Source organism: Peromyscus eremicus, chromosome 4 (genome assembly GCF_949786415.1).
Source record: "Peromyscus eremicus chromosome 4, PerEre_H2_v1, whole genome shotgun sequence".
Taxonomy (NCBI): Eukaryota; Metazoa; Chordata; class Mammalia; order Rodentia; family Cricetidae; genus Peromyscus; species Peromyscus eremicus.
The window spans coordinates 93,232,751-93,251,545 of NC_081419.1; the positions used below are offsets into that span (position 1 = coordinate 93,232,751).

General features: G+C 44.2%; 1 protein-coding gene across 4 annotated transcripts in view; it reads right to left on the bottom strand.

Moving 5' to 3' along the window:
* Positions 1–1,258: 1,258 nt before the first annotated feature.
* The window catches only part of Exd1 (exonuclease 3'-5' domain containing 1), a 49,158-nt gene continuing 31,621 nt past the window's right edge, over positions 1,259–18,795 (bottom strand). For all 4 annotated transcript variants that reach the window (XM_059261160.1, XM_059261159.1, XM_059261161.1 and 1 more), the window contains 5 exons: positions 16,358–16,462; positions 16,200–16,280; positions 9,587–9,730; positions 4,977–5,168; positions 1,259–2,718 (listed from right to left, as the gene is read on the bottom strand). In XM_059261160.1, coding sequence (XP_059117143.1) covers positions 2,059–2,718; positions 4,977–5,168; positions 9,587–9,730; positions 16,200–16,280; positions 16,358–16,462 — 1,182 coding nt within the window. In that variant the 3' untranslated portion in view covers positions 1,259–2,058. The remainder of the gene's footprint in view (positions 2,719–4,976; positions 5,169–9,586; positions 9,731–16,199; positions 16,281–16,357; positions 16,463–18,795) is intronic.

Here is an 18,795-nt window from a genome sequence, read left to right on the forward strand (position 1 = left end):
TATATATTTTTTGTTTGTTTTGTTTTTAGAGACAGGGTTTCTCTGTGTAGCTTTGCGCCTCTCCTGGAACTCACTTGGTAGCCCAGGCTGACCTCGAACTCACAGAGATTCGCCTGGCTCTGCCTCCCGAGTGCTGGGATTAAAGGCGTGCGCCGCCACCACCGCCCGGCCTCATTTATATTTTATGTATGAGTGCACTGCATGTATAATTACATGTCAGATTGTATTATAAATGGTTGTGAGCCACCATGTGGTTGCTGGGAATTAACTCAGGATCTCTGGAAGAGCTGCCAGTGCTCTTAACCACTGAGCCATCTCTCCAGCCCTAAAAGTTCTTTTTCATTTAAGAGCATTTCATTTAGTTTGTTTTGTTGCTGAGACGGGTTTCCTTTGCCCAGGCAGGCTTTGAACTCACTACAGAGCTGAGAATGACCTTGAATTTTGGATCCCCCTGCTTCTTCCTCCTAAGTGCTAGGATTACAGAGGTGGGCCACTACACCCTGCTTTGGGTCTGGAATCTGAGAGGGAACACTAATTCCTTCAGTGACACTGATAAAACAACTGGTTTTCACTGCTGTCCCTGGACGATCCCTGCATCTTCAAGGTGCAGTAACAGTCCTGTAACAGGTGGCAGGCTGTAGCTAGAGTTTTCCTGCCTGGCCCACAGTCAGGACAAATCTCTCTCACCTGCCAGTCCCACAGCCGCTCAGACCCGACCAAGTAAACACAGAGACTTATATTGGTTACAAACCGTATGGCCTTGGCAGGCTTCTTGCTAACTGTTCTTACAAATCCATTTCCATTAATCTATACCTTGCCACATGGCTCGTGGCTTACCGGCATCTTCACATGCTGTTTGTCATCATGGCGGCTGGCAGTGTCTCTCTGACTCAGCCTTCCACTTCCCAGCTTTATTCTCCTTCTTGTCCGGCCTATACTTCCTGCCTAGCCAATGGCCAATCAGTGTTTTATTTATTGACCAATCAGCAACACATTTGCCATACAGAACATCCCACAGCAGTAGGCAGATTTTAAAAATTAGTGAAGCATGGTCTTCCCATGAAACCTAGGCTGGCCTCCAATGGCTACCCTCCTGCCTAACTTCCCAAAGGCTGGGATCAGAGGTGTGCACCACCGTGTCTAGCTAGAATACGGATTTCTAAACAAGACTCCAGACCTAGGAATTTAGATATTACTCTAAAATTTCCACAATCTCACACAAAAAGGGAAAGAGAGAGATGATCTGATGCCAAAGCAGGTTTATTGGTTGTTTTACACAAAGTGCCCTTTTTCGAGCTGTCTTTCTTTCACTCAGAAAATGTAACAGCTCTAGGCAGATACACTGGACTCAAACTCTACATTTCCACCAAGGGGATAACAAAGAAGCCAGCACCTCTGCTTTGTTAGGAAAGTGGACAAAACCTTAAGGTTAATGAGATATAAAGAAGATTGAGACTGAACCCCATAATGACATTACTTATTCTCAGGCTAGAATACAATAGACAAAAATTCACAATTCAAGTAGTATTTTAAGGAGAAAAGTACTGGTGAAGTTGGATGAGAAACATTTTTTAACCTATAAATAAAGGTTTTTAGATTTACTTCACTCTAAAGGCCAAAAAATAACCCAAACCCAAACAAACATAAAAATACAACTTGTTTTCTGGTGATGCTGCAGACTGAACCCATGGCCTGTGCAGGCTGCACCAGCTCTACCATCCACAGGAGCTGCCCACAATATTCCTAAACTAGATTCTTCCAGATACTGAGCACAAGCATTTTTCAATTCTTCAAATGCTTGAAACCTAAATTATGAGAAGTGATTACTCAGGCTACTGGGAATATTTCTGCATATCAGAAGTTTGACTTGGTCCATTATTTTACTTATTCCTTCCATCCTAATCCAGACACCGGGAAGAAGCACTAACTGAAGGCCATCATTTTCCCAGAAGCCTGTGGCTGAGACCTAACCACCCTACCTACCCCAGGAGAAACACATGGACCCTGTTGGCAGGGTAGATGAGTCCCCTTCATGGACTCAGCAGCCAACCGTAAATCCTAAAACAGATTTGGAGATGGACTTATCCATGAATCTGTCTTCTCCAGCGCTGGGCAGGGTGGAAGTGTAGAAATCAGAGCGTTCTCAGGAAGAGGGAAAGTGTCACTTGGTGCCCCCCAGCTTTCTGGGGGAAGAGAAGGAGACACCGAAGTGTCTTGATTTGGGCTTCTCAAAGCTCCCTTATTTTCCACCATCAGCAACTGTTCTATCTCCTCCTTCAAAGAAAAATGTGACTGAAACGCATGCGTGGGAGTCAGTGAGCAAGCCTTCTGGGTTCTCAGGTCTTCTGGCCCCCTTGACTCCTGACACATTGGTTTGTTCTCAGAATCCTCACTGGCTTTGCCTTCCTTCATGGGAGGCAGAATTTGAGAATTTGCTGTGGTTTCTTTAGATTCTCTATCCAAAAAATTCTCATCCTTATAAGATCTGTGACATAGAAAGTGTGGAGCTTTGTCTACGTCCGAAGTTTTACAAACTAAAAAGCCTCTGACTGGGCCCTCTTTCCCTGGTGTGCGACTGGCTGGTGTCTTTGGATGCAGCACTGTCCTTATGAGGAGGCCCTGCACATTCATTCTGTACTCCTTCGCAGCTCGCTCTCGGCGCTGCTTCTGGAAGTCCTTGAGTTGAAGAAGCTCCTCTGGCAGCTCCATACACTCAGGCTGGGAAAGCAAACAAGCACAGGTTTGCCAAGACTGAACCAAACATGGTCCCTGTCACCCCTGAGGAGAACAGGCAAGTGAGTTTATCCAAATGTGTTCCTGTAGTGCCCTCTAGTGTTTCCAATATAATACTACTTTAAAATTTTGATTGTATTGTTTTGAGTAATTTAAGTATTTAAGAAAATTAAATATTTAAGTGTGTGTGTGTGTGTGTGTGTGTGTGTGTGTGTGTGTGTGTGTATGTAAATACAGGAAATATGTTTCCCAGCTTGGCTTAAGTTGGCTTAGAAGGTGCACCCTCTGAAAAGCTTTAACACCCAGGTACAGTCAGTGTACATATGATCTCAGGGGTGTGTGTGTGTATGTGTGTGTGCACCTGACTTAGTAAATGTTTGTCTGCACTGGATGACTTCTCATGTGTGTGGTAACTGGGATCCCACTCAGGCTTTATAATAAGGTAGACTAGTATTCTACCAGTGACCAACATCCCAAGTCCTAGATTACATGTCAACCCCCTCAAGTATGAATTTTTATAACTTTCTAAAATTATTCTACCCATATGGTAACATAGTTTTACATATTTTTTTCAGTACCTTTTGTGGGGCAGGGTCTCACCATGTAGCTCAAAATAATCTTAAACTTCCTATGTAACCCATAGTTGCCTGGAACTCACTATAATCTGACCTTATTCTCCTAAGGACTAGAATTACAAGTGTGTACTACTGCTATGGTGTATTCACATATTTGGGGGGAATTTGCTGCTGTTTGTTTTAAGACAGGGTCTCATGTAGCTCAGGCTGGCTGAATTCACTATGTAGTTCCAGATGACCTTGAAATTCTGATCTTCCCGTGTGCTGGGATTACAGGTGTGAGCCACCATGCCCAGTTTATGTGGTTGTAGAGATCAAACTCAGGACTTCATGCGTACTAGGCAAGCACTCTACCAAATGAGCTACACACCCAGCTCTACGATCCTCTTATGTTTAATTAAAAAAATCTGTCTAAGCCTGGCAGTAGTGGAGCATGCCTTTAATCCCAGCACTCTGGAGGCAGAAGCAGGCGGATCTCTGTGAGTCTGAGGCCAGCCTGGTCTACAGAGCGAGTTCCAGGACAGCCAGGGCTACACAGAGAAACCCTGTCTTGAAAAACTAAAGGGGGCAGGGGCGGAAAAAGTAAAAAAACAGCAGAAAAAAATACACGTTGATCTCTCTTCTCCATAAACTCAAGCACAGGCTAGCATTCCACATATGGGTACAAACATGTATACACCACACAGACATGCATGCACATGACACAGACACACACATACACAATGTATCAATCTCAACATGGTGGCACATGCTTGTAATCCTAGCTCTTGAGAGGTGGAGGCAGGAGAATCAAGAGTTCAAGATCATCCTTAGATATATAGTAAGTTCAAGGTCAATCCTGAATATATAATACTGTTGAAAAAACAAAACAAGGAGGTAGAGAAGACTCATTGGTTAAGAGAAACTGTTGCTCTTCTGGAGGACCCAGGTTTGGTTCCCAGCACCCACATGATGGCTCACAACTATCTGTAACTCGTTTCTGGAGATCTGGTGTCCCTGCTGGCCTCCATCCATACTCCCTCTCACACACGCATATATACATGCATGCGCACGCGCGCGCGCGCGCGCACACACACACACACACACACACACTATATATATTTTTAAAGGCAAAAAAGGGGATCTAGGTTGTAGCTCAGTTGGCAGGATACTTGTCTAGCATGAGTGAAGCCCTGAGTTTACAAAAACAGGGCATAGTGGCACATGCCTGCAGCCCAGCACTGCCCAGGTGAAGGCAGAAGGATCAGGAACTCAAGGTCTTCCTTGGTTACATAGCAAGTTTGAGGAAAGCCGGGAACACATCAGTCCTTGTTGGAGAAAAAGAAGATTGAGCACAAGGCTATCCCATGAAAGTTGCTGTATTTGTGAAGAGTAGGTGTCACAGTCAAATCTGGCGTCCCAAGATTGTAATCCCAGCTGCTCCAGAAGGAAGCAGGACAGAGATCAAGGCCATTTTAGACAACTTGGTCAGACCTTTTCTTAAAACAAAAAATTTAGAAAGGGCTGTGCATGTAGTTCATTAGTCGGGGGTTTGCTGAGTATGTATGAGGTCTTCTGTTTGATCCCCAACACAGCAAATGCACAAACACACAAGGGACTCCCCAAACCAACAGTGGAGAGAGGACGAGACAGAGAATACACAACACACCCGCAGAAAGCTGCGCTTACCTCTGTGCCTGCAAGCCGGTCTGCAGAACCTTCTCGATAGGTGTTTAGGTATCCATCCACCAGTGTGGTTAAGTCCGACATCATCTCATCCAAGAGTACCAAGCGGAGTGGAAGCAAGTAGGATGTTTCCAGGGCCAAGATTTTCAATAAAGGGGGTGGAAGAGGTCTTGTCAACCATACTTCTGGATTTTCCTAGAGAAAGTAAAACCATTTTTTTGCCCCCAAGACAAGGTTTCTTTGTGTAACAGCTCTGGCTGGGATTAAAGGTGTACACCACCACTGACCAGTTTTAATTAATAGTAAGTAAAATTAAGCCAGGTGGTACACAGTGTAGCCAGGGCTACACAGTGAGACCCTGCCTTGAAAAAAAAAAAAACAAAAAACCAAAGACCAAACAATTTAAAACACTGCCAATGTCATCTACTAGTCTCTACTTTCTCATTGTCGGTGGCCTCTGAGCAGGTACATGCACCCCATATATACAGTGTCTGTGAGTTCTTGCGGGCCACAAGAATATACTATAGAGATTCAGCTGTGTATTAAAGCTATACCTTGACCGACCAAGGGTACTGTCAAGAGACAAGCCATTTATTATGAATATTGGGTGCTATCCAGCCTTTAATATTCCAGAGGTCTTCTACTTTGAATTTCTTGCGTGGCCAAATATTTTCAGACCTGGCTAAACTTCTAGGTAACTTCCCTGCTGAGCCAGTGCCTGGATAAGGTCACATAAGCAAAGAAAAGCTGGCAGGAGATGCATAGCTTTGTTTCTTGTGCAAATGAAGCTCAGGCCATCCTCCTAAACTGAGGCCTAGTGGCTCTCCAGAGCAACTGACTGAGAACAAAAGAGGTTTTTACCTATCAAGGTGAGAGGTAGAATAACATTCCTGAGGAGGCAGAGAACCGCATGCCCAGGGAAAGAAAGGGCAGGCATTTTCTGTAGAAATGCACAGAAAGGCATGGCTAGAGAGAAGAGAGGAAGACAGGTCCCATAGAGAATAAGCAGATCTCGGGTAGAGTTTTCTGAGTGCCAGGAGTAGAGAGTAGCAGAGATGGAGAAAGAGGATACAGGGGATGAAGATGAGGCTGGAAGCAGAGGCATTTAGTCGTTAACAGGACTATGAGCTGGACAGAACTGAAGCTAGGGAAACAGGATTTCTTTCATCCCAGAGAAATAAAGTAGACAGATAAAGAGCTTGGTATGTCTAGAGTTATTCCTGCCTTTAGTGCCTGGTGGAGCTATAGCTGTATTGATAGAATTTTGTCTTAGAGGAATAAAGTTAACAGACATAACAACATAGTTTATGTAGATTTTTTTTCCCTTAGATATCACGCCAGACATGGATAAACCCCGGGACCCCTGGATACCCTAAAGTGAGTCAGAGAAAAGTAGGGTTGGGAGGGAGGCTGGTACATCAGGATTTCTTGCTCAAAGTTTGAGGATGCAGGCCAGCCATACAGCTTGCCTACCATGTCTAGGACCCTAGGTTTCATTGCCAGTACCACAAAAGCTCACAAAGTTGGAGGGAGGGCTTGGAGTATAGTATAGCTCAATGACAGAGCACTTGCCTATCATATACAAAGTCCTGAGTCAATCCCTGGCACCACTGAAGGGAAAAATGCTAGATTTTAGCAATGACCAACTTTGTAGGTAATACACTCACAAACCAGGTTTGCATGTAAGGATATTATACACTGTGGTGGTTTGAAAGAAAATAGCCCCCAATGTAAGCAGCACTATGGCCTTGTGGTCTTGTTTGAGGAAGTGTGTCACTGTGGAGGCTGGCTTTGAGGGTCTCATATGCTCAAGCCATGCCCAGTGTCTCAGTTCACTTCCTGTTGCCTGCAAGATGTAGGACTTTCAGCTACTTCTCCAGCACCATGGCTGCCTGCATGCTGATAATGGATTAATTCTCTGAAAATGTAAGCCATCCCATTACATGTTTTCCTTTTTTTTTTTTTTTTTTGGTTTTTCGAGACAGGGTTTCTCTGTGTAGCTTTGTGCCTTTCCTGAGACTCACTTGGTAGTCCAGGCTGGCCTCGAACTCACAGAGATCCGCCTGGCTCTGCCTCCCGAGTGCTGGGATTAAAGGCGTGCGCCACCACCACCCGGCCATGTTTTCCTTTTTTAAGAATTGCGGTGGTCATGTGGTCATGGTGTCTCTTCATACCAATAGAGACACCCTAAGACAGATGTTGGTACCACGAACTGGGGTATTGCTACCAAAGGCCTGACCATGCTTTTGTTTAGAGGAATTTAGACTCTGGGAGTTTGGGTTAGGGAAGCAGTGGGATGCTTTATGTGCTGCTTAATGGGCCATGCTAGTAGGAGCATGGAAGATGGTGGTGCTGAGAGTGATCTGAACTGTGGGAGGCTGGCTCAAGAGGTTTCAGAGGAGAAGAATTTTAGTATGTTGCCTAGAAACTATTCTCAGGCTATTCTGATAAAAAATGTGGCTGCTTTTTGCCTTTGTCCGAAAAGTTTGCCTGAGGTTAAAGTGAAGAGTTTTAGATTAATTCCCTTGGCAGAGGTAATCTCAAAACAGCCTAGTATAGACTCTATTTTTGTGGTTACTAGTGTTAAGTCCAATGAAGATTTATAATGAAAAGGAGCAAGCTGAGCACGGGGAAATATTTGAGGAGAAAAAGAGCATCAGAAAGTGGAATGGAACTAAATCCTGTGTTCAAGGAAATAACCGGATTAAGAAATGGAATAAAGGAAGTGGTGACCTCAGGGCAAGATTTCACCTAGGTAAATTTCCAATTTGTGAAAAGAAATTAAAGAAAAAATTGGAGCCAGGTGTGATGGTACATGCCTTTAATCCCAGCACTTGAAAGGCAGAGGCTGGCAGATCTCTGAGTTTGAGGTGGTCTATAAAGCAAGTTCCAGAACAGCCAAGCTTAGGCAGTGAAGGAAACTATCGGAAAACAGAAAGCTGGTGAAGAAGCAGAACTTGGCAGCTTTGGCCACGTGGTTCTAGCTTCAAGGATAGAAGAAAGGCATTATGGAATCTCCCTCTGCGACTAAGGAATGCTGCTGAGGCCAGGCATGTATGGGGTGTCCCTGAATGGAGGCCTAGAGGAGCCATTGCACAAAGCTGTGAAGGTGGAGCCTGGATTGCCTTGGAGACCCCAAGATGTTGGAGATGCCAGAGCCATGGGATACCTGTAGAGAAGAACTGCTAACAGGGAGTGGAACCAGCCCAAGAGGAAGAAGTGCATTGCAGTTCACAAAGCTGGAGTTGGAGATCTGAAGAGCATTTTGGCATCAGACATGGAGATGCAGAGTTTGGAGTTTGCTCAGCTGGTTTTTGGTCTTGGTCTGGTCCAGTATTTCCTCACTATGCTCCCTTCTCTGCATTTTGGAATGGTAATGTATATCCTGTGCCATTTTATGTTGAAAGTATGTGATCTGCTTTTTTATTTTGATTTTATAGGAGATTATAGTTAAGAGACTGCACGAATCTCAGAAGAGACTTTGAACTTAAGACTATGGGGACTTTTGAAGTTGGACTAAATGCATTTTTGCATTATGATATGGCTACAAGCCTTTGGGGGCCACAAGTGGAATGTGGTTTGAAAGAAAATGGTCCCCCAAAGGGAGTGGCACCATTAGGAGGTGTGGCCTTGTTGGAGTAGATGTGATCTTGTTGGAGGAAGTGTGTCACTGTGTGGAGGCTGGCTTTGAGGTCTTATATATGCTCAAGCCATGCCCAGTGTCTCAGTTCACTTCCTGTAGCCTGCAAGATGTAGGACTCTCAGCTACTTCTGCAGCACCATGTCTGTGTGCATGCTGCCATGTCCCGCCATGATGATAATGGACTAAACCTCTGAAATGCAAGCCACCCCATTACATGTTTTCCTTTATAAGAGCTGCTGTGGTCATGTGGCCATGGTGTCTCTTCACAGCAATAGTACCCTGAATAAGACATGCACTAAAGAAAATTTATATAGCTTTGGGAAAAGCAACTACGATGATTTTGGTTCCAATGTCTTAATTCAAATTTCTATAAAAGCTTCCCCATCCCAACTTGAAAATTTATTTCAGAGTACTTTTTCTTTTCTTTTTGGTTTTTCAAGACAGGGTTTCTCTGCGTAGTTTTGGTGCTTGACCTGGATCTCGATCTATAGACCAGGCTAGCCTTGAACTCACACAGATCCACCTGGCTCTGCCTCCCTAGTGCTGGGATTAAAGGTGTGTGCCACCACCACCCGGCCTTTCTTTTCTTTTTAAATTTATTTATTTATTATATACAATGTTCAGTCTGCATGTGTCCCTGCAGGCCAGAAGAGGGCACCAGATCTCATTATAGATGGTTGTGAGCTGCCATGTGGTTGCTGGGAATTGAACTCAGGACCTCTAGAAGAGCTCCAATGCTCTTAACCTCTGAGCCATCTCTCCAGCACTCAGAGTACTTTTTAATTTATAATTAAAAAAATCTGGATTCTGGTTTCTATCCACTTGGAACCGCGAACTGCTCCTCCCTGGCACAGCTAAGGCTCTGGCAGTGCCTAGGCTTGCATGGCAGCTGTCACTTCCCCATCACAGAGGCTGACAGTCCTGTGCAGAGCACGCCGGGAGTTCAAATGACACATCTTTTAACACTTACCTGAACACGTTTTCGTCTCTCTTCTAAAAAGGAGAGATGCTTAGGGGCAACTTTAAGGTGTCTGATTAAACTCTCCTGCAAAGTACTGATACAGTTTGGAAGAAAACCACCCGTTTCCATGGAAAACTGAAGGACATCTGCTACCTAATGTATGAAACAGAAAACAATTAACCCCACAACAACAACAAATGAAAATTAAGCAACACACAGAATACTATCTCATGTCAGAAATACTCTGAGAAACTTATCTGTAAGGGCTGGGATGTAGCTCTGCTGGTACCATACTTGCCTAGCATGCCCCAGGCCCTGGGCTCCACCCCAGCAAAAACTAGACTTTCGGGTACAAGCCTGTAACCCCAGTACTTGGGAGGCAGAGGCAAGAGGATCATTATCTAGGACATGGGGAATTGGAGGCCAGCCTGGACTACATGAGATGAGAAAGAGACAGAAACATACAGAGAGAGAGAGAGAGAGAGAGAGAGAGAGAGAGAGAGAGAGAGAGAGAGAGAGATGTTTAAATTCCATTTGCCCTGAGGTCATGCCACAGATGCCATAGGTAAATTTAAAGCAGGTCAGTCAACTTATTTTGAAAAGAAAACAATCAAGCTAGGAGATAACACAGCTCCGCATTGTCTATTTTCTTCTCTCTTTTTGTTATTACACTTTGGTGCCTTTGGAGAATGGGGAAAAAAAGAATTTAAGATTTTTTTCTTCAGAATAGAAGAAACAAGTTTATATAACATACAGCAGGGATGCAGTAGGCAGGACAAAGGCAGCAGAGCTAGCTGCTCAAGAACTGAGTTTCTTACTTAACAGCCACTCTGGCAACATCTTGGTAAGAAACACCAATAAAATTAAGAATTGCTATACTGGGCTGGGGAAACAGCTCAGTGAGCAAAACATGTGCCATGCATGTGTGAGAATCTGAATCAGATCTCTAGAATCCACACAAAGCAAGACTTGGCAGATCGGATTCCTATCTGAATCCCAGTGCTCACTCCTAGGACAAGAGAGGAGGCAGAGACAGGAGGGTTCCCACAAGCTCACAGGCCATCTAGCCTGGTGTATGCAGCCGTGAACAGCAAGAGAGAAAGCAAGGACCCACGCCCAAGGTTGTCTCCTGACCTCCACATGTGCACACGGCCCTTTGTGCCTGCACCCACACGTACATGCACACGTATCACAAATACAGAGATTTAAAAACGGCAAGAATAATTTTTCTAGACGCCACAGGTTGGACAACGACTCTATCTATCTATGCCTATGCTGGGTATGGTGGAGCTTGCCAGTAATCCCAGTGTTTGGGAGGCAGAGGCAGAGAATCGGGGACTTCAAGGTCATCCTCAGTTTGAGGCCAGTCTGGGTGACATGAGACCCTGTCTTTAAACAGACACACACAAAAAATCTATTTCTTAATCCCTAGACTCTGATTAAGGTTCCTAAAATGAATTATCCTAAATCATTTGAGTAGGTCCTAAATAAAATCAAATGTTTTGTTCTGAGACAGGGTCTTAAAATGTAGCCCAAGCTGGCTTAGAACTAAACTGAGGCTGGCTTGGCAGGGTGGCCCCCTCACTTCGGCTCCCCCAGTGTTGGAACTGTGGGCGTGAGCGTATGTTGTTATACCCAGCTCACATGGGCTTTTTTTTTTTTTCCCCCGAGACAGGGTTTCTCTGTGTAGTTTTGCACCTTTCCTGGAACTCACTCTGTAGCCCAGGCTGGCCTCGAACTCACAGAGATCCACCTCGCTCTGCCTCCCGAGTGCTGGGATTAAAGGCGTGCGCCGCCACCACCGCCCGGCTTCACATGGGCTCTTTTAAAGTCACAGATGGAGAGTGAACCAGAGTGGAGCAGAGGGGAAGGTGACAGGAACAGATGACAGGGTACTTTTACTTTCCATCTGGGTAGGGCACATGCATGCTGTCTTGCACTTGTGAAGGCCACAAGACAACTTGTGGGAGTTGCTTCTCTCCTTTTGTCATATGAGTTGTAGGAACTGTGCTCAGGATTGGCAGCAAATGCCGTCATCTGGTGAGACAGCTCGTCAGCCCTACTTTTTCTTTATTTTCTCCTTCCTTCTTTTTTTTATTTTATTTTTTATTATCAGCTTGATACAGTACAAATTCTTTTTTTTTTTTTTTTTTGGTTTTTCGAGACAGGGTTTCTCTGTGTAGCTTTGCGCCTTTCCTGGAACTCGCTTTGGAGACCAGGCTGGCCTCGAACTCACAGAGATCCGCCTGGCTCTGCCTCCCGAGTGCTGAGATTAAAGGCGTGCGCCGCCGCCGCCGCCGCCGCCGCCGCCGCCGCCGCCGCCGCCGCCACCACCACCTGGCCAGTACAAATTCTTATCCTAATAGTGAAATGTTTCACTGAAGCTTGCCCAGTGATTGTGTAAAACCAAACCTTATTATAAGCCACAGTCATCCTAGGGTCCCCCCTGCTATGTAGCCTCCCTGGATCTGTGGGTTGCAGTCTGGTTATCCTTTGCTTTATATCTAGAATTCACTTATGAGTGAGTACATACCATGTTTGTCTTTCTGGGTTTGGGTTACCTCACTCAGGATGATATTTTCTAGTTCCATCCATTTGCCTGCAAATTTCATGCTGTCATTGTTTTTCTCTGCTGAGTAGTACTCCATTGTGTATATGTGCCACATTTTATTTATCCATTCTTCAGTTGATGGGCATCTAGGTTGTTTCCAGGTTCTGGCTATTACAAATAATGCTGCTATGAACATAGCTGAGCATATATCTCTGTGGTATGATTGAGCATTCCTTGGGTATATGGCCAAGAGTGGTATGGCTAGGTCTTGAGGTAGATCGATTCCCAATTTTCTGAAAACCCGCCATACTGATTTCCACAGTGGTTGTACAAGTTTGCACTCCCACCAACAGTGGAGGAGTGTTCCCTTTGCTCCGCATCCTCTCCAACATAGACTGTCATTGGTGTTTTTGATCATAGCCATTCTGACAGGTGTAAGGTGGTATCTCAGAGTCATTTTGATTTGCATTTCTCTGATGACTAAGGATGTTGAGCATTTCCTTAAATGTCTTTCAGCCATTTGAGATTCTTCTTTTGAGACTTCTGTTTAGCTCTTTAGCCCATTTTTTATTTGGATTGTTCAGTATTTTGATGTCTAGTTTCTTGAGTTTTTTATATATTCTGGATATCAGCCCTCTGTCAGATGTGGGGTTGGTCAAGGTCTTTTCCCATTCTGTAGGCTGTCTTTTTGTCTTATTGACTGTGTCTTTTGCCCTACAAAAGCTTCTCAGTTTCAAGAGGGCCCATTTATTAATTGTTGTACTCAGTGTCTGTGCTACTGGTATTATATTTAGGAAGTGATCTCCTGTGCCAATGCGTTCAAGAGTACTTCCTACTTTCTCTTCTATCAAGTTCAGTGTAACTGGATTTATGTTAAGGTCTTTGATCCACTTGGACTTGAGTTCTGTGCATGGTGACAGATATGGATCTATTTGTAATATTTTACATGTTGACATCCAGTTTTGCCAGCACCAGATGTTGAAGATACTTTCTTTTTTCCATTGTATAGTTTTGGCTTCTTTGCCAAAACTATACAACGTTTTTGGTTTTTTGAGACAGGGTTTTCTGTGTAGACCCGGCTATCCTGGAACTCACTCTGTAGACCAGGCTGGCCTCGACCTCACAGAGATCTGCCTTCCTCTGCCTCTCAAGTGCTGGCATTAAAGGCATGCGCCACTATGCCCGGCTCCTATTTTTTTTTTTACCTTTGTTTTCTAAGAATTATTTATTTAGAGATAGGATCTTACTTAGTAACCCTGACTATCCTGGAACTCACTCTATAGACCAGACTGGCCTCAAACTCACAGGCTTCCTAAGAAGTGGGTTAAAGGCAATCACCACTCACAGCCTGAGGCTTATTTTTAATTTTTTTTTTTTTTTTTTTGGTTTTTTGAGACAGGGTTTCTCTGTGTAGCTTTGCGCCTTTCCTGGAACTCACTTGGTAGCCCAGGCTGGCCTCGAACTCACAGAGATCCGCCTGGCTCTGCCTCCCGAGTGCTGGGATTAAAGGCATGCGCCACCACCGCCCGGCCTTATTTTTAATTTTTAAAAGATGAATCTTTTTATTTCATGTGTATGAGCATTTTTCCTGCATATATGTATGTATGAGCACTAAGTGTATGCCTGTTGCCTGAGGAGGCCAGAAGAGGGCACCAGATCCTCTGGATCTGGAATTATGGGGTGCTGTAAGCCACTATGCAGTTGCTAGGAATCAAACTCATGTCCTCTGCAAGAGAAGCACGTGCTCTTAACCCGAGTCACCTCTCATACTCTTTATGTATATGTACATGTCTATGTTACTGCATGCACATGTGTGTACAGATGTTTGCAACTGTGTGTGCAAGTGAAGGCCAGAAGAGGACAGTGGGAGTGTCCTCCATCACTCTCTGACTAGTCTTCTGAGGCAGGGTCTCTTTTCAACCTGGGGCTTGTGGTTTCTCAGCTAGGCTGGGAGTCGGCAAGCTGCAGTGAGCTTGCTATCTCTGCCTCCCTCAGAGCTGGCGTTACAGGTGTTCACGGGGACACTCAGCTTGTTATGTGGGTACTGGGACCCTAATATGACCCTCACCATTACACAGCAAGTATTTTTAACTGATGAACCATTTATCCAGTATTGCACACATACATACACATCCCCCCCTTCTTTTTTTTAAAATTTTTGAGACAGGGCCTTATGTGGTTCAGGCTGGCCTTGAACACTAGGTAGCTGAGACTGGCCTTGAAATCCCGAATCTTCCTGCTTCCTATCAACAGAATGACATACTCTGAAGAGGGAGAAAGGAGTCACAAAGCAATGAACGTGCGTGGCCTCTAGCTACTGAGAAACGCAGTGGAGCCCGGAGGAGAAAACTCAGTAGTTCAGGGTCATCCTTGGCTACAGAGCTTGAGGTCAGGGCTACATGAGTCCCGTCTCAAAAACAATCAAAGCCCCGCTAAATGTGCTGGGTTTGGTAGAGCAAGCCCATGATGCCAGCACTGCCCATGATGCCAGCACTGGCGATGCAGAAGATGGTGGATAGCTGCAAGTTCGAGGGCAGACTAGGCTGCATAGCAAGTATAAGCAGACCTACACAGAGAAACCCTGTCCAAAGGTTTTGTTCTTAAGCAAGGGAGCAGTCACTCCCAATAACCTCTAAAACAATCTTGCTGTCGCCCTGATTCTTACCCAGGAAAAGTGATGTAAGCCTTCTCATCTTCAGAACTATAAGAGAATGAACTGAGGGAGCCAGGCCAAATCTGTGATCAGTTATAGCAACAATGCTTGCCTTCTATGCAAGGCCTTGAGTTCATTCGAGAGCAAGGAAAACAATATTTATGCCAATGGCTTCAGGGGAACAATGGAGACTCCTCTGAGACTTTGGGAGTAAGCATGGCGCAAGGGCAGCGTCAATACTGTACACTGAAAGAGTCTAACAGAAGGCCCAAAGGAACTGCAAACATAAGAAATGGTACACACTTCCTGAGTAGATACATACAGAGTAAAATGAGCCACATATTTAAACAAGAAATTGAACTTAGGAGTTGATCCTCAAAAATAATAATCAATCCCCAGCACCAAAGGAACAAAAAGAAAGACCAAGGGAAGGGAGGGAAAGAAAGACGCAAGAATAGGAGGGAAAGAGAGAAACCACACTGGGACCAGTGGTTTTACTGCTTTCAGGGTCAAATCGAAACCAAATGAGTTTTAAGAATGGGCTAGGCAAGGCATTTCTCATTTCCTTCCCGTCCCTTGCAAGAGTCCATTCAAATCTTATCAAGTTATTATTTTGAGCCAGTTAGGTTTTTTTCATTTTTAAGAAATAATTTATTTACTTTGTTTTATATGTGTGTTTGCCTGCTTGCATGTGTGTGTACCATATGTACACTCGGTGTCTGTGGAGGTCAGAAGAGGGCATCAGTTCCCCTGGAACCAGAGTTAGTGATGGAAATGTTGGTACTGGAACAAAACTAGGGTCCTCTGCAATAGCAACAAGTGCTCTTAACTACTAAGCCATCCTGATAGCCCCATAAGCAGGGTTTTTTAAAAGGGGTGTAATAGTCTCAACAACCCACACCCCTGAGGTAAACACATAATAAAGGTGAGATGCTCTTTTTCACTTCATATTAAGTCTCCACATCAGACTTCTGAATGACCTTCAAATTTCTGAAGTTTCTGAATGTCATGGCATACCCAGCTTCCTTCTTACTTTTACAATTCTAGAGTAAAAAGAGAAGACTTCCTCCTAAGTGATTCTAAGTCTAAAGTCTAATTCTAAGTCTAAAAATTCTATACAATTTTTATAGTTCTCACAAGTTATAGACATAATTCATGCGAGAAATGGGCAGGAATGGCCACCAGGAAAAACAGGCTCAATCTTTTATTTTTTAAGGTTCTCCCTGTGTAGCACTGGATGATGTGGAGCTCTTTATGTAGACCAAGCTGGCCTTCAACTCACAAAGAGCCACCTGCCTCTGCTTCTCAAATACTGGGAGTAGAGACATGTGCCACTACACTTGGCACAATCATTTTTAGACAGGGAATCTTAACTAGGATCCATGTGTGCCGGCTTTTCTCCAGCATCCCCTTCATACCTGTGTGTCAAAGACATTGTTCAGCATGATGCCATACTGATGAGACAGGCAATCTGAAAGCCATCGACAATCATGGATAACCTGCGGAGTCAGAAGATGGAGAGTCATTAGGACCTACCCGAACCTCATCACTACAGGAATCAGCTTCTAATGCCCACCTTCAAGATTCTCTTGTCTTCCAAAATCATCTGAAGTCCATTGTTGAAAGCACGAATTCCCAGAAGGAAAATATCAAACAAGTAAACTCGGCTGTTTGTGGCCACCTACAACAGATAATACCACGAAATGAGGAAAGACCACAGTAGGGATCTGAGGACCAAAAGCACAGAACACAGATGAAAATGGGGAGCATCCTCACTGTTAAGCTGGCAGCGGTCATTTAAATGATACAACAGGACTTAGAGTTGTGGTTCTGTGGCAGGGTGCTTGCTTAATATGGGTAAAATTCTGGATATCTCTGATTTGATATTGATATCTTTGATACTGATACTGCAATAAATATGATGAAAGATACAATTACTAGGATTTTCAGAAGGAAAGAAAAGAGTAAGCAGGTAAACTTGCTATGTCAACCAGGAAAGCTTGATGGGTTTTTTCTTTTAATAGACAGTAAGCATGATAAATATATGTATTCATTTCTATCACTTATGATATTTACTCTTTATTCTTTCAAAATTCATACATGTATGCAATATATACTGATCATATTTACCCCTTACTCCTTACCTCCAACTCCTCCCAAAACCCATCACATCTGCTTCACAACTTTATGTCCTTGTTTTTTAATTTTTTTAATCCATTGAATCAAATTAGCACTGCACATCTACACTAGAGCATGGAGTCATCCACTGGGGAAGGGACAACCTTTCAGTGGCCCCACTCTTAAAGAAAAGTTGGGGTTAGAGATTTAGCTCAATGGTAGAGCGCTTGCCTAGCAAGCACAAGCCCCTGGGTTCGATCCTCTGCTCCAGAAAATTAAAAAAACAAAAACAAAAACAAAAACAAAAACAAAAACACCGTGCACTTTTGGTGCTGGAGAGATGGCTCAGCGGTTAAGAGCACTGGCTGCTCTTCCTAGAGGACTCGGGTTCAGTTCCCAGCAACTACATGGCAGCTCACAGCTGTTTGTAACTCCATTTCCAGGGTACCCAACATCTTCAAGCAGACAAAACACCAATGCACATAAATAAAATAATACTAATAAAATTATATTAAAAAAAAGTCAGCCAGGCGGTGGTGGCGCACACCTTTAATCCCAGCACTTGGGAGGCAGAGCCAGGCGGAACTCTGTGAGTTCGAGGCCAGCCTGGTCTCCAAAGCGAGTTCCAGGAAAGGTGCAAAACTACACAGAGAAACCCTGTCTCGAAAAAAAAAAAAAAAAAAAAAAAAAAGTCCCTCTCCCTCCCAGAAGCTATCAACTGCCAATAAACAGGGGCAGGCCTTGGGAACCCCTTCCCTGAACACCAAATATTGTGTGTGTGTGTGTGTGTGTGTGTGTGTGTGTGTGTGTGTGTGTGTGCATGAAGGCCGGAGGACAACTTCAGGCATCAGCACCTTATTTACATTTATTTTTAGTTATTCTTGGAATGGGTAAGTGGGCACATGTGACACAGGACACGTGGTTGGGGTGACTTGTCAGGGTTGGTTTTCTTCTTCTACCATGTGGAGCTGGGGATCAAACTCAGTTTGGCAGTCTTGGTAGCAAGCAATCTTGCTGGCCTAGATTCTTTTTTGTTTTGTTTGTTTGTTTGTTTGAGACAAGGTTTTTCTGTGTTCTGGCTGTCCTGGAACTCACTCTGTAGCCCAGGCTGGCCTCAAATTCAGAGATCCACCTGCCTCTGCCTCCCAAGTGCTAGGATTAAGGTGTGCACCACTACTGCCTGGATTTTTTTTTAAGACAGGGTCTCTTACTGGCCATTAGGGTAGACTAGCTAGCCAATGGGTCCCAGGACCTGCCTGTTTCTGCTTCTCTAGTTCTGGGATTATAAGCACATGCTACTATATTTGGCTTTTCAAAGTTGTGAGTTCTAAGTGTAAAATTCAGGTCCTAACAACTGAACAGTCAGCCCAGCCCTTAATATGATATTGACATAAAAAACTAGATACATCTTTATCACTCCCTGACTCTCTTGAGAACTTCTCTTCGTGGGGGGGCCATCCATACTGAAGATAGGAATATAGAAATTGAGACTTTAGAAAAACATTACTGAAGAGAGGTAAGATGGCTGAGTTGCTAGAGTTACTGCCAACCCTGAGAACCTGAGCTCAATCCGTGGGACACACAAGATAAAAGGAGAGACTGACACCTGCAAGTTGTCCGATGACCTCTATACATGCTGTGGCACATTCACATACTGCTCTGTCCCGCCCCTCAATAGATACATATAAATTAAAAACATGTTTTTTGTTTGTTGTTTTTTGGAGACAGGGTTTCTCTGTGTAGTCCTGGCTATCCTGGAACTCACTGCATAGATCAGGCTGGCCTTGAACTCAGAGATTCACCTGCCTTTGCCTCCAGAGTGCTGAGATTAAAGGTGACACCACTGCCCAGCTATTTTTTAATTTTAATTTTTAAAATATTATGTGTAAGGATGTT